At 38.5% G+C, this 16,302-nt stretch overlaps 1 protein-coding gene across 1 annotated transcript in view; it reads right to left on the reverse strand.

The window, feature by feature from the left end:
• Positions 1-513: 513 nt before the first annotated feature.
• NIN (ninein) overlaps positions 514-16,302 on the reverse strand; it is an 86,594-nt gene continuing 70,805 nt past the window's right edge. Inside the window, exons 25-29 of the mRNA XM_045450833.1 lie at positions 16,124-16,273; positions 14,136-14,237; positions 10,487-10,687; positions 6,610-6,723; positions 514-4,467 (exon numbers count right to left, since the gene is read on the reverse strand). Of these exons, the coding sequence (XP_045306789.1) occupies positions 4,258-4,467; positions 6,610-6,723; positions 10,487-10,687; positions 14,136-14,237; positions 16,124-16,273 (777 nt within the window). The 3' untranslated portion in view covers positions 514-4,257. The remainder of the gene's footprint in view (positions 4,468-6,609; positions 6,724-10,486; positions 10,688-14,135; positions 14,238-16,123; positions 16,274-16,302) is intronic.

Here is a 16,302-nt window from a genome sequence, read left to right on the forward strand (position 1 = left end):
AGTCAGGATTCTAGAAGTAAATTATGAACCATACTGCAGGGTACAGAGACCCCAACCTGGCTGGTCCAGAAGTCCTCAATTCTGACAGAAATGGAGTCCCAACGCTCAGATCTTCTTAAAATGCAGAATATGAAGAATATGGTGTTAGGGCTGGAGTGGGTACTGAGACTTTGCATTTGTAGAATGTGTTTAGTGCAGTATTTTTGATGCTTTTACTCTAAGGACTAATGGTAAACACATGGACACTGTTTAAAAGTTCAGGATGAAGGGGCACCTGGGTGGCTCAGTCGGTTAGGCGTCCGACTTCGGCTCAGGTCACGATCTCACGGTATGTGAGTTCGAGCCCCGCGTCGGGCTCTGTGCTAACTGCTCAGAGCCTGGAGCCTGTTTCAGATTCTGTGTCTCCCTCTCTCTCTGACCCTCCCCCGTTCATGCTCTGTCTCTGTCTCAAAAATAAATAAACGTTAAAAAAAAAAAAATTAAAAAAAAAGTTCAGGGTGTATACAAAACAGCCATGTTTGCAAAATTATTTATTTACATCTTAAGCTCACATTAAAACCTTCCTAAGATAGAATGACTAAGATGAAATACACAAAGTTGATATCAACACATACACAATTTTATTTCAAAAAGTTATCCCGTGGATGGCTTTTGATGAACTTGTTTTTTTTTTTTTCCTCCACAAAACCAGTGTTCCCTTAAATCATGGTGTGAAAGTGCCTTCTCATAATGTTAAATCATTCAAAAAAGCTGAGAAATAAAGAGCTTTTATTATTAAACAGCTATCCATATGCCATGCAGTGTTTTCTGTTTTAGTCTATGAGATGTTCAAATAGGCCCTAACATGATATAATAAGTTTTAAATATGGAATACTTTGGTTATTAGGTTTTGACTTGGCTTTTGGCCGAACTTGTCTCTCATTCCACTGAGTCATTATAGGTAATCCATTCAAAACAAGACTTGCTCAATTCTCTGAACAAAGCACTTAGTTGTGCCTGGATTGGGAATACCTTTTAAGATGCTGACAAAAACAACACATTTCTTTTTTTTTTTCTTCACCCAAGAAAAAAACCCACAAAAAATCATTCCTACATGTCAAAGTTGACCATAAAGTAGACTTTTTATTCATTCTTCCAGAAAAAAAAAAAGTTCATCATAACAATACCTGACCTGGGTATTGGTACATTATTGAAACACTAGACCTGTAAGACCTCCTTTGATACCCTAAAACTCATGATTTTGTGATCTATTTATGTAAAATATGCTTGAGATTGAATACATAAGCAATGCATTTGAAGCTCCTGGGAAGGATTCACATTTAAAATAGTTTTTAAAATCTGGGTTTTAAAAGAGTTTTAGAAAAATAAAATACTGTGATCAGTTCTACCCCTCCCTCTCTACTTTTCTCCCCTCACAACTTGAGCTTAAGTGTTCAGGCTCTAAAAAGCATAAGAAAGCAAAAATAGAACAATGTAGGCTTTGTTACACACATTTTTGTCTCAGTTAACATATCACAAAGGCAAACCTGATTTTCTTTCCTTGAAATGAAGATCCCATCTTCTGAAACTAACATAAATAACTGTTCAGAAATACAAAGAAAGTTTAACCAGTGCTTTTAATAAACAAGTGGCTAAATGCCTATAAAATAACGTGCTATTATAAATTGCCAGCTAAATTCCCACTCTAGTCTACAAAAATAAACTGCACAAATGTGTAAATTTAAGGTAACTATTTCTCATGTTGGTCTTGGAATTTTATAAGTGCAGTAAAGCAAGAAATGAATAAGCACCTAGATATTGACTGAGTCAACTTTCATTTGAGCAGCATTTTGATTTTTGGATAAAGGGGATTCTGAATGTTTTCTAAAACTTTCCAGAAAGTCCTATTTACATGCATTGTACAGCATTTTATATACATGTAAATACACATTAATGAGAAATTAACCTATGCTTTTCATAATGTAAAAAATACAACACATGTGATCATATGCTAAAGCCAGTAATTTGAATAATTTGCTTGTTCAGTTTTGATAGCAATAACCTTGAGTAACTTGAATCATATTACATAAATATACCACAGATGCATAGTTTATTTATGACCTTAGTAGCCTAGGTCTATCCACAGTTTTAAGTGAAAAAGATTCTCTGTTAAAGCCTATGCCATACAAGTAGTTGGGCTTACTAGTAATGTTTGTACTGGGGAAGAAAGATTAAGGAAGGCGTGATAGCAGACATCAAATGTTTTGAAGGATAACTAAATGGAAGAATTAAAATTAGTTATTTTTCCAGGGGGGTATTCATGACTTTCTGATAAGAGCTGTCCAAACATGAAAAGGTCTGTTTCATGAATGTGAATTCCAGTCCCACAAATGGCCATGCCTTGTCAGAGCTCTGGTAGTGAGGACTCCGGTGCTGGCAGTAGGTTGTCAGGTGGGACTAATAGATGGTTAGGCCACAAACCTATCTAAAGTTGCTTGATGCAAATTTTGTTAAAAAATTTTTTTTGTTTATTAGAGCGTGAGTGCTTGCGCACACAAGTCGGGGAAGGGCAGAGAGAGGGGAAGAATCCCAAGCAGGCCCATGCTGTCAGGGCAGAGCCCCATGAGGGGCTCCATCCCATGAACCGTGAGATCATGACCTGAGTCAAGATCAAGAGTTGGATGCTTAACCCACTGAGCCACCCAGGTGCCCAAAGATTTTTTTTGTTAACTCTATATGACCTCTTAGGTGGTTTGCTTCATCTTTTGTTGCTGCCCATAAAGCAGTATGTGATTTTGCTGTTATTTGTCTTGTAAATTGATGGGCTTGGCCTTCCAGGAATGTATCAGAGTGAATTTTTCTCATCTAATTGCTGTCCCACAAAAACAAATAGCTAGTTAAGATGAGCTTTGTTAGTGTCTTACATATAGTAAGTCCTCCACCAATGCCTGACTAGCTGAAGTGGGCTAGAAGCAAAGATTTTACTTGGGGAAAATAAAAGTTACCTATTCTAAAATGTTGACTGTTCTAGAAAGTTCTGGTCTTGAGCCTGAATGGAAAATCCTATTTGGCACTCCTTTACCTCAGAATGCATGCCAGTGCTTATCAGAGTTAAGAAATTCTTATGATCAGATTTGAGGTGTTAGGTTAAAATTTCCATACTTCCTATTCCTCTGTTAAATAATAACTTCAAGTTAGGTTTTTAACGCTAAAATCAATACCTTTTTTCCCAAAAGAGTAAATTCAGTAAAAATGTAAAACTAAAAATCCTATGGCACTAAATCTAAGACAAATAAGGTCACATGGCTTATGCATTTCAGATTCTTAAAGAGGCCCTACAGTGTTTCAGGAAGACCATTTAAAATATTGTTCCCTGAGTTCTTGAAGCAACCCTAAAAGTAAGTTGATGAACTCCAAGACTTTGGAGAGAGAGAAAACCACATGGTTTGCTCAACTCTCTTCTAAGAGTAACTGTTGAAAGTGGTTTGTGTTCAGTGCTTTCCTTATAGCTCAAATGCTATAAGAATGTGGCTTTATCCATTTCGTAGAAGATAAGCTCCCCAAATGAAACTTGTCAGAAGGAAAAAAAATGCTTAAAGAAAGTTGGGTTTTTTAAAGCAAGTACAGTTTTAACCTTAGTTAACAGTGCAGTTGAGTAAATCAGTTTTTAGTATCCATAATCCATCAGGAGTGGTAATACTGCCATAGGTGTTAGAAGGTCAAGTACATGGGCTCTGGCTCTTTTGTCCTCCGTGGTTATTGAGCTCAGGGTCTCTCACTAAAGAGCCAAAATTATTGGAAACAGAATGACTTCTCCATATTTAAATGTGTAAGAAGACAGACATTTGGTTTTCAAATAAAGATCAAAACAAACTCATCAGATCTAAAACTTAAAATACCTGGAATTTACACAAACATTTGTACATAATATTGTTTTGTTTTGTTTTTTAACTTATTCACAACTGGGGGTTTTAAGATTCTTGTATTGTGTTCATATACCCACCTTTTTGGTGGCTATCAGGGTATGTCTTTAAAATTCAAAACTGGGGAATAATTTAAACAGTGAAATATGTGACTATTTGCAGCTCCCATTAGAGTTTCTTTAGAAAAACTAATTACAGTGAATGGAGAGTACAGTTCTGTTGCTGGCAGTTTTAGGTTGAGCTGAACTTTAAACCAGTAAAGGTTTAAAAAAAAAAAAAAAAAGGTTGAGAGAACCTACTGAAATGTTCCATCCATTTCAGTAAAGTGCACAAATGAGTGTATCCTTTGGCTTGGCTATGACCTCAAGGGAGGTGTAGAAGTCAGTGGTGCTGGTGCCAGATTCCTGACTATATTACTGAGGCTGGCAATCTTCTCTTCTAGGAGGTAATTTTTCTTTTCTGCTGTTTTTTGTCGCTGTTCAGTCATTTCCAGAGCTTTCAACAACTGGGCATTTTCAACATACAAATCCTTCACCATCGCATCTGCTTTAGTATTCTTGCACAGCTAGAAACAGAAACCAGAAACATTTTGACTCCATTTCTGTAACTGTCTTAAGTTTAAGGTCTGACATTAGGACAGTTGTTCATAAAGGCAAATGGCTTATATTCTTTTATTTAACAATACAGGTTTAACATCAGACATGGCATCAGGGATACAGGCAGAGCACATCCACTTTTTCCAAGCTATTTCTTTGCATAAAGTTTGTAGAAGCCACTAATAAAAGAACAGATTGATATTTGAAAGCTCAAAAAATGAAAGCTTTTTTTCCCCACCTAAGTAAATTAGGTGTTACTGCTTTTTCTTTCTCTAAAAATAGCAAAATACTTTCATAACTTCTGAGGTTTAGGGTATGAACTTTAACTCTGTTCTTAACAGATGCTTGAGTTTCCTTCCCATTCATAGCTATAACCTACTGATTATTTTAAAATTTGGCTCATGTATTATAATACAGAGGTAAGATCTGGGCAGCTCCTTTTCCTTAACTCCTCTTTTACATAGAACTTGTCAGAAGATAGACTTTAATTTTTATGGTTAAAATAGTCAAGGGATGGGAAAACTTGTCAGTGGCCTTGCGATAATTTTATTTTGGTTCCTATTATATGTATTCCAACCCTCCCTTCCCTCATTACACCTCATTTTACAGGCAGTTTTAACCAGGGCATCTAAAAGCATAGAGGTTTCAGGGGAAAAAAGAACAATGGAGAGTGGCTAATTTATTAGCATTGCAAAGGGCAATGATAAAGACGATAACACCTGAAGCCTGCAATCTAGATGAGGGGCAAGTGTAACATACTAACCTACTCTATTGTGCTGTTCTAAGGAAACATTTCATCCCTTCTTCTCTCCCTTCCTTCCTGCCGTTTACAAAACACTCCTGGCTCTTCATCCTAAGACCCTCTACTGCCCACTGCTCCCTATTTCTCCCGTTTCTTCTCCTACTCCTCTCAGGACACTATGATCTGTTAATGCCAAAATATTTGTAGATGTCCACACACCATATGTTGTCGTAACTGCATGATGTTCCCGTAGCCTAGAATGCCCTTCTCACACTTCTTCACCTGTTCAAATCTTACTCAGCTGTCAATATTTGAAGAGGCCTTCAGGGAGCTTTCTTTAAACCATGGAGTTAGATCAAGTATTCTTCCCTGTGTTCCCTTCTGCTGAAAATAGAGTGGATGGGATTTTCTTTGTTTAAAATTACCACCTTGCTAAATGCTTAATACCTTGTATGTGAACTATGCTCCCCATTGGCAGGATTTTGTTCACTGTCATATCTCTAGCACTTAGAAAAGGACTTGGCATGTAGTAACTATGTTTTGAATAAGTGAATGATCACAGGGTTGAATAAATGCTTATTGTGTAAGACTTTCTTTTCTTTCCATTGTGTGATTAAGATATTGGGCAAAGAAAAGTTCCTGTCTAATTCTCCATTAAGACCTTCTCTTGGTATTATTATTCTTAAGTTTTATGTGTCTAGAAAACCAGGTGGGGCAATTTCTGCCCCCACCTACCCAGGTCTTAATCTCAGTTTCCAAAGTAGCTATAAATCTTTACTATAGAGTGGTCCTTTTTTGCATGTCTCTTCAGTGGTTACACAAACACTTTCTAAATCCAGGCCACACCTGCCACCAGCAGGTCAGGGTCCCTATTCTAATTCAGAGCACAGCCTTTTGGGGTCTGGATATAGCCAGAAGACTTTTAGAAGTCGTCATAGCCGTCGCAAACAGCAAAGCTAAAATTCCATTTATTATCTCCCCATTTTTTACCAACATAAATTTTCGTTATTTGAATAGAATGTTTACTGCCTTGGGCAAATAAAAAAAAAATCTACAAAAATTAAATTTGAGCCACGGAACTTCATTAGGAATGCATTAGGTCCAGATGAGTCTCTTAGCAAATGTACATTTTTAAAATTGTGGACAAACAGGCCTTAGGAGAGCTCTGGAAAAATAATGTAGAATACAGAATTCATACTTTTGGAGTGGTATGGGGGACAGTGAATCCTAAGTCCTGCTATACGTTTGTAGTAGAATTTGCCTTTATTTGACAACAAAAATTAACATGTTAATGGCAATAAAGGAATGTAAAACTGGAGTTAAAAGTGGAATGTGGGGTGGGTGGGTGGAGAGGACCCGGGAGGCTCACTTGTTCTTTGAGCTGATTCACTTTATCCTGAAGAAGCCTTTTCACCAGTTTCAATTTCTGTTCAACTTCCATCATCCGTTCTTCCATGACAGTTACCAGTTGTTCCTGGTTTCCCTGAAGGGAAGAAAAAATGTTGTCATTTGAAAAATATGCCATACCGAAAAGAAAGCCCTAGTAATTTATTTTTCCCACAAGATGCCTAGAGAAAGGACAGTAAATATGTGCCTTTGTAACGGGAGGGGTGGATTTCTGATGAAATGGGGGCTCTGAACACTGCATGGGTTGCACATTAGAAAAGTAATCCTATCAGAGAATCAAAGATTAAAAAAAAAAAAATCTTACCTGTGTTACTATCTTCCCCTGAGATAAAGCAAAATTCTTAAAACCCGTATTTTAGTACCTGTGTGCACTTCTTCTAGTAAAATAGTTTTCAATGGTAAATTAAAAATGTTATCAACCTTCCATCTGTGACTTGGGCCTTGGCCATACTGTGGGTCTCTCAAGACCAAAACAAAACTGAGTTTATTCAGGATCACTTAGCATTTCCAGTCAGCTTGCAATTTGCGTGTCCATTTTTCCTGTGTAAAATGGCTGATTACTGTGAGGGTGTTACTGTTCCTTTCTTTATAATAACCGGCTTCTTCCTGCCAGTTATTGTTGTCATCTGTTTCCCAATTTGACTTGCCATTGTGAAGCAAACATCTGGATTGGAGGCTGGGTTTATCTTAAAAAAACTTAAGAATCTCCCCACAAACAACTCAGATAAAACGAGAGGGCAGAAACAGAGCCAGGGCTTCTCCTCTTCTCTTCACACAACAGTGATAGGTTAAGGAGTTATGTGGGTTTTGAAGAGAGTGTGAGTGCAGCCAGCTGCCCTCCCCGCAGGTCACGAAAATGTCCATGTAAGGAATTTCAGGTTTTTAAAGGTTCTTCAAGCATGAAGCAAAACTCAGGTGTTAATGGCTGATGGTATAACCCCTTTTAAAAGCATGGAGAATGACCAAACGTGGACTGGAAGCCAATGTTTGGATAAGGCTACAGCATTTATTCAGATATAAAAAACTAAACCATGTGATTAGTTTGAAGACAACTGTAGTAGGTCAAAGTCTAATGCAGGAAGTAAATTTCAAGAAAGAAGCTTTGAGAACATTTAAAAGATAGAATGGCTTTTTAAAGGTCAAACGTAAATGGAAGATGCCAGATTTCTACTTGCTTTAAAAAACAAAACAAAATAAAACATATAACTCGAAGAACATGGAGCATGGCCAAAGAGTGAGGAAAGAGGAAAAACAAAGGCAGTCATATATTTAAAATTTATTTTATTGTTTCATCAAAATTTTTCTTTTTCCTGTCAAAAAAGCGTGATACATCTTATACAAAACAGTATAAATAACCCATATTTTCTTCCAATTCCATATATAAAAGTAGTACCTCTTATTAAAAATAGTTACAGCATATGGAATGAGAAAATATATAGAATACATCCTTTCAAGAATCTCAAGTCCACATTCTTTAAATGGTATAAATAAAATGATTTGTAACAAGCTGAAATTTGTGAATTTGATTCACAAACTGTCATTTCTACGTTAATAAATAAGAGACCTAATACTGCAAAGGCTTAATAATAATAATTTAAAAGAGCACTTGATTCCAAAATGTTTTCCAGCTTATGTCTCTGTGTGTGTGTGGGGGTGGGGGGAGCGTGTGCATCTGAGTAGCTGCCATGGTAAGAAATGTCATCAATAGCAGCCCAGTTTTCACAGGTGCCCAATCCTTCTGTAGGAATCTGCATGCACTGCTCGCTGCTCCGGTAGCAAGGCCTAGAGAAAGAAGGCAAGTGGTATACTTCACCCCATGTCAAGATCATGTTTGGGGAGGAGTCTAAATTCACACATCTATAATGCAAACGATCTTTAAAAGCACACACATTAACACTACAATGCAAGCAAAGCAACACAGAGGCAGAAGAAATCACATCACTCCACACCCAGAGGCGACGTGCAGATTCTAATAATGTTCTGTAATCTTAAAATTAGTGTCAGGTCAGGGGCCAGAAACAGGGGAGCCTGCAGTGGTATTCTAGAGACAACAATAAGTTGATGGCAGTCCACTCTGCCATCTGGCTGGAGAAAAAAGTTTGTTTGTTTGTTTGTTTGTTTTTAGTACAAAAACCTCAACAGTCTTTGCAGCGCCTAGGTGGCTCAGTTGGTTGGGCTTCCGACTTTGGCTCAGATCATGATCTTGCAATCTGTGAGTTCAAGCCCCACGTCAGGCTCTGTGCTGACAGCTCAGAGCCTGGAGCTTGCTTCAGAGTCTGTGTCTCCCTCTGTCTCTGTACCTCCCCTGCTCATACTCTCTCTCTCTCTCTCTCAAAAATAAACATTAGAAAAAAAATTAGGCAAAAACTGTGCTAAGGTTTTTTTAATCTTATGCTGAAGTAATTGGAGTAAAAGGATTATTTTTTTTATTTTTAAACATTGGCAGGTGGGTCAGAAGAACATGTTTTGAAAACAGGGTGAATAAGAAAGCAATGGATACAATGTCTGTTAAAAACTGAGGTCAAGGTTTTATAACTCAATTCTGTAATGAATTACTGAAGTATCTTCGACAGCCCATCTACACAATTTTAATATTTGGAAACTGAAGCAGAATAGAGGAAGCTTCCAAAAACGTGGATTTTTAAAGCACAAAAGACAAAACTAATTGTAACCTTTTTGTTTGAAAGGGCAGATGACAGAGGATATAATGACAAACCATAGATATATACTACGAGAAGAGGAAGACAGAACTGCTCCACTGTGTAATTGTAGTGCTAATTTGACTTTGCAACGCCACTTTGAGACAATTAGGGAAAAGGAGTTGGGGAAATTCCTTATTAAATGTCCACTGAGAGACAGAAGATGAGCATCCAAACCAGAAAGGATTCATTTAAAATTATACAAATGAAGGAGTAATTTTATTGGTTCTGAATAAACAAAATCGACAAGCAAAGCTGGACTATGAATGAAGCACTTAAGAGAACTATTTGAAAACCCAGCTTGTATCAGATTGTGTCTGTAAGAAGCTAGGATGATTCTTTTTTTTTTTTTTTTTTTTTTAACGTTTATTTATTTTTTTTGGGACAGAGAGAGACAGAGCATGAATGGGGGAGGGGCAGAGAGAGAGGGAGACACAGAATCGGAAACAGGCTCCAGGCTCTGAGCCATCAGCCCAGAGCCCGACGCGGGGCTCGAACTCACGGACCGCGAGATCGTGACCTGGCTGAAGTCGGACGCTTAACCGACTGCGCCACCCAGGCGCCCCAGAAGCTAGGATGATTCTAACTCAAAGGGAAGGGGAAAAAGATGTTGATTTTCTGAAAGTTTTTGAAACTAGATCATTTTAAAAAACATAGTTGACATTTTTCCCTTATGTCACTGACTCCACAAAGTCCCCACTTGTGAATTCTATGGAATTCAGCAGGTTGTACCCCTCTGGTACAGGAAAACCTAGGGGGCTGTGTTAGTACTGTGTATCCTAGAGGTGCACTTGAATTCTGTAATATTTCTGGCATCAGACAAATGTCAAGTCAAAAACTGTTAGGTCAGCTGTACACTGTGCTTAAGTGATCCTGATCCTTCGTCATGGATTACGAATGTGCAAAGGAGACCCAGAACACTTCATCGCCCAGCTTAGAAGCTGAGAGCTCAAAAGCATCACTGCAAAAAACCAAACCCAAACAACACTGCAGTTCCGTGGGTCTGTAACACAGGTAAGGTGGGACTCTTCAACAGACACGTAAGTTCTTAATCGCCACCCCTGAACGGGTAGAACTTCCCAATAAACAGGTCAAATTAGGTGATCTGAGTTTACTATGAGGGAAAACAGAGCCTCGTACCTGCGGCGTGTTGGTTTCGGAGGTCCTGTTTTCAAGTTCCTCCTGCAGGCACTGGTTTACGCTTTCTGCCTGCAGCAGCTGCTGTTGAAGCTGCAGAAACTGCTCCCTGGGCACCATCGGACAGGCTTGCTGCTGGCGCAGCTGGAGATCCCACGTGGGAGGGGATGGGCTAAGCATCACAGTGGACCTCAGGTGCTGCATCTGGAGGGCAGAGGCGGAGCCCCAGTCAGCCACAGTGCCTTCAAGCACAGAGCTGCCCTTGCAAATGTCAAGCGGAGGGAACGAAGCTGATGAATTCATTAACGGCCTCTCAGACCCACTGATCACTTGAACACAGGACAGTACGTGACTTGAGTAAGAAGTGAGTAACGGGAAGGGTCATTTTCCTTAGGAGATAATATAGTTAAGTAGGATTTCTTAAAAGTTTTAGACTTAAAAGATGTACTTCCTCACTCATGATGGAGCTACATGATATAAGTCATGTGTCTGAATTCTACTTCATTGTTTTCTGGCACTAGAACTTTTAATTATGCCTGTTTAAAAAAACAGCAGGGCACCTGGGTGGCTCAGTCGGTTAAGCATCCGACTTCGGCTCAGGTCACGATCTTACAGTCCATGAGTTCGAGCCCCATGTCAGGCTCTGCGCTGACAGCTCAGAGCCTGGAGCCTGCTTTGGATTCTGTGTCTCCCTCTCTCTCTTCCCTGCTCATGTTCTCTCTCTGTCTCAAAAATAAAAGCATTAAAAAATAAAGATACAAGTTGGGGTAAGCAAAGGGGAGAAAATGGTTCAGCTTTAGGGTTTTGCCACTTTACTTACCATTCATAAAGACTCTTAAAAGCAAATGTTCAATGACTATGTATTTTCCAGGTTAGCAACTGAGTCAAAGAATCTCCTATCCAAAATTATTTTAACCTATTTTATTTTGTCAATGTTCAACTCTTAAATGGCACTGTAAGATAAGCAATTCGGGGACAGAGGGTGATATAGAAATACTTGTTCAAGACCATAAGACAATGATGTGTGTATCACATGCCGAAGTTGGGGAGAGGAAAAGGAAGGAGAATGCACACTGCATGTGGCCAGTGAAGCATGGCACTCCACATCTGTCGATACATTCAGCAGACTGAGGACTCAACAGTAGGCATGCAATGAAGACGACCAAGTACCAAACTCAAGAAGAAGCACCTCAAGGCTTCTGAGAGGGGAAATAGGCCCTCTAAGACACAACTATAACTCAACATTTACCATGAAACTTCAGAGCCACTATCCATTTCCTTCAAGCTAAAGTTCTGAGGTGGGAGATTACCCGTTTTGAAATATTTCTAGTTACAGATTAGAAAACCCACCATTTTATTTTCAGGAATAAAGAAAAGGGAGAGTTACGATCCCATGATTTTCTATCAGCAGGATGATTTTCTTCACATATATCTTTACATACTGAGGAAAATCCTGGCCTAGATGTAAACAGACATATGCCACAGTTAAAGCAAACTGAAAATGAATACTGGCTCTTACCTTAAGTATGTATTAACTGTTACAGTCAGTAGAAATGATTACATGAACAGGGAGTCTAATGAGAGGTCTCCATGCTATGAAATTGATTGAAAGAGAATGTTCTACCTTCACACACTATCTCAGGCAGAGAACTGCACCCTTCTCTGCTAGTTCCAACCACAGAGTTCTAGGTACAGGTTAGCCACAGACAAAACAAAAACAAAAGAAAATTACAGGAGTCATAAAGAGAGGAAGAAAAGTATGAGTTACAAAAAGAGAACAGTTAAAACTGGGTATATCATATACCTGAAAAGGTGTGCTCAAGTCAGAAAGAACTTACAAAAACACCAACATTTACATTTCTCCGTATAAACTTTAAAATATCTTATGGCTCTGATCCTGCAACTGCAATGTGAGTTTGGGAACTTACCACCTTTTCCTCCACCTACCCCACTACAATTATTTAGAAGATTCCAGGTCCAGCATGGGTGGATCTGATGTTAAATACTTGGTTTTACAGTTTATATTCTGCATCTCCAAATGGCAATTTTCTCGTTTGAGTGTTTGAAAACTGTTGGCTACCGGAGGTACCCAGTGGACTTGAGAAGTGCTGATATGGACTGGAACCCCTTTTTTGAATGTTCAAAATGAACTGTTTATAGAACACCGCCTCATGTAGTTCAAAGAGCCCCAGAGTGTGACTCAAATTCTTCTATTTCCTAGTCTAGTGATGTGGGAGCATGCCCTGGAGCATGGATATGTATTGTATTACATCAGCGACTTTTAAACTGGCATAGAAAGATGAGGAGAGATGCCTTCCCTCAAGGGAGTGCCTACATCGGATTAGAAAGCTTTCCTGAAATTCCTTGATCCTAAATATTCTGAAAAATAATGAAGGGAAATTGCTTATGATGGCTAATCATGTCAAGGGGGGTTAGGAAGAGATGGGGGTTTCTGAGGACGGCTCGAGCAGGTGGGAGAAGAATTGGCCTGTTAGCAGAACATTCGGAGAGGATCTGCCACTGCCTAAGTATATACCCTGTTACTTCTCAGTTTGGTACTAGAGAGGTGGGGCTTAGCTTCAGATATCTTACTCCTCACAATATATAATTATTTCATCAGAAAGCATGTCTGTATCTAAACATAGCCTGCAGCTTGGGCTTTTGAACACACTTATTATATGCTATTTATAGTTTAATCTCCCTATTAGTGCATAAATCAGAGAACGTAAGATTGGCAGAAACCTCAGTGGTCATTTAAATGTCAGTGTGACATATTTGCCCATATTTCGCCAGATTTCGTAAAAATCATCCATTTAAAATTACCTTGGCATGTCCAATTTCTTAAAAGAAAATATTTAAATCTCTCTCATCCTATAATTCTGTTTTTAAGATATTTGTATTCGTAGTTTTTAAGAGCACAAAGACATTTTCTACCCATGCCTCTCTACCTGAGACAAATTTTATAGTACACTACGTGATATTTTCATCTACCCAAAGCAAAATATCTCTATGAAGTTTTTACTTATTATAGGAGGATTTGTACAGATGTTGTTTTACATCCTGTAATTGTACTTAGTAATCAGAAAGCAATCTGGTAGACTGGATACTCAATGTCCAAGCTGACAAGTTTTACAACTCCATTTTTATATTTAACAGATGTACCTCTCCCGAGGCAGTGCTGAATTACAAATAATAAATGTCATGGTAATAAACCATGACAGCACCTGAACGTTAAACTTCTACATGCTGATATTCCCAAATTCCTAACCCAAGAGGCTGTTAGCAATCCATCTATAAAACACTACGTATGATACGGGAGGTATCAGGAAACCGTTACAATCACAGCAGTGGTGGGGAGCTCTGGGCCAGTATCAGAGTCCCCGCCCCCTGAATTTGTTGAGGTATGGGTCCTTGCGTTTTAGGATTACCCACATTATTCCTTCCTCTGTGAAGCAGTGTAAATTCTGGTGACCGTAATGAGCAAAAATGTCTATGAAACTTGGTAAGACAGACCAAAGAATTCAGCTTGGCAGCATACTTTTCCAGTTTTTCTTGTAATAGGAATTCATGCTATGCTGCTCTCTCTCAACAAACGGCACATTTGTGGATTAAAATATTCTTCAGAGCTGAGGCCCTTTGCTTAAAAACTCACCTCCATTAGCTGCTCATCCAGTTTTACTTGTTTCTTTTTCAGGCCTTCATTTTCCAAATGAATTGTTTCTAACTCTCTTTCAAGGGAATTCATCTGATTGACCTGCTAAAAAAACAAAACAAAACAAACAAACAAACAAAAAAAAAAACCCAAAAATTTCCTTTACAAACAAACACTTGAGTTGCTCTTCTTTATTTTGACAAATTCATGCTAGTCAGAAATCTCACCCCTTGGAAGAAAGCAAAGATCATTCAGCAAAGGAAAACAGCACTATGATTCAGTGCATCAATTATATTTAGTCTAGTTTTTGATCATCACTGCTTACATAGAACAGATTCTGTAAGGCACCTGGCTTGCAAACTTTAGTGTCACTCACTGTAAGAAACACACCCAGGATATAAACTCACACCCATAAGTACATATATATGCATCATCAGTTATAAGTACATATCACTGAAAGAAAATTTCATGAAATATTTATCCTTACCATGAACCATGTACTCTGATATTTTCCACCACATTTTATTAATAAAAAAGGTAGAAGTTTTCGCTGCATCACTTTCATGATCCTCTATGATGGATCGGTGGGGAAAACACTGTCTTAAGGCAAAGTTTAAGTCAGGTTTAAAACAGAGTACATAAAACCTGCTTTATATAACTCCTTTCTCAATTTTAAAGACTAAATTTGAAGATTTTATGAGTATCCATTTTTGGAATTCTCTATTGCAGGAAGAATCTAATGAGCTACCTGACCCATGAATTCGGAATATTGCTAAGTAGAAATACAGGACACTTCTATAGAAGGCTGATTTTGGTTTCTATCAAAAAGAGCTGAGGAGAGTAGCAAGAATTTTTGAACAGAAGAGTAACCTTTTCAAGTTAAAACCTATCATTAGACTTTTCTCTCAGTGAGCAGCTGGATGAAACCCTTTATCTTTCTGAAAAATGTACTTGAATGTACCTAAAATTAAATGGCATTTTGGCTTTAGGGCACAAACCAGTCTTCTTACCACCTATGGTCATAACTTTCACAAACTTAAAATTTTCATAAAATTTTTGTGACAGAAACAAATGATTGTTCATCATTCTTCCCAGATTTTTACACAAACCATAATTTTCAGAAGAGAAAGGTAACAGTGACCACTCTGAGTTTTGGTTGGGAAGAAGGAAGAAAGAAAATCAAGGAACAAGAACTCCCAGGGTAGCACTGGTCTTAGATCTCTTACTTCAGGGAACCAAGTACAGAAAGCAAAAGTTGCTCTAGAGACTTAACCACATGGTAGCCCCCCTCCAACATGGTCCCTACTGATGTCCACCCATGGTGTTCACACCCTTGGTCTGTGTGACCAACTGAAGACAGCAGAAATGATGGTGTGTCCCTTCCAAGGATTAGCTTATAAAAGGCACTACAGCTTTTTATAGTGATCTTTTGGAATTTTTCTCTCTCTCTCTCTCTCCTCTCACTCACTGCCATGTCCTGAGAAAAGGCCCCGGTGGTGAGGACCTGAGGCCTCTGGTAATTAGCCAGCAAGAAACAGAGCCTCTTCCTGTAATATTACTGAACTTGGACGTGGATCTTCTAGTACCAGTGAAGCCTTCAGATAAATGTAGTCCCAGCTGATAGCTGGACCACAACCTGGAGCCTGCTTCGGATTCTATGTCTCCCTCTCTGCCCCTTCCCCATGTGTGCTCGGTCTCTGTCTCTCAAAGGTAAATAAATACTAGAAAAAAATTAAAAGGGCTGTAATACTGCTAAAGATGGTTAACCATCTTCATTATGAATGCTTAAAGTTAACTGCTCCTTTGCAACCACCACTCAATCATAAAGAACTATAATACTATTTGACCAGATTACAAAAACATACATATAAGGAAGAACCAAAATATACCATTGTGATCACTTCCTTGGAAGCATGCAGGGAAAGAAACATACACTTAGGGACACATCACAGTAAGGATGTTGACACATATAAACTCTCAAAACTCACCTTCCTATTAGTAGGTGATCGTTCCTTTTGAAACTGTTCACACTCTCTCTTTAAGCTCAACTTCTCTTGCTCTGTAGGCCTCACCGTACCTGATGAGTTTAGATGTTTTTGGTGCTTAGGGGGAAGAAGGTTTGATTCCAGTTGACGGACCTAATAACAACATATGTAAGAGGAAGAAA

Source organism: Leopardus geoffroyi, chromosome B3 (genome assembly GCF_018350155.1).
Source record: "Leopardus geoffroyi isolate Oge1 chromosome B3, O.geoffroyi_Oge1_pat1.0, whole genome shotgun sequence".
Lineage (NCBI taxonomy): Eukaryota > Metazoa > Chordata > Mammalia > Carnivora > Felidae > Leopardus > Leopardus geoffroyi.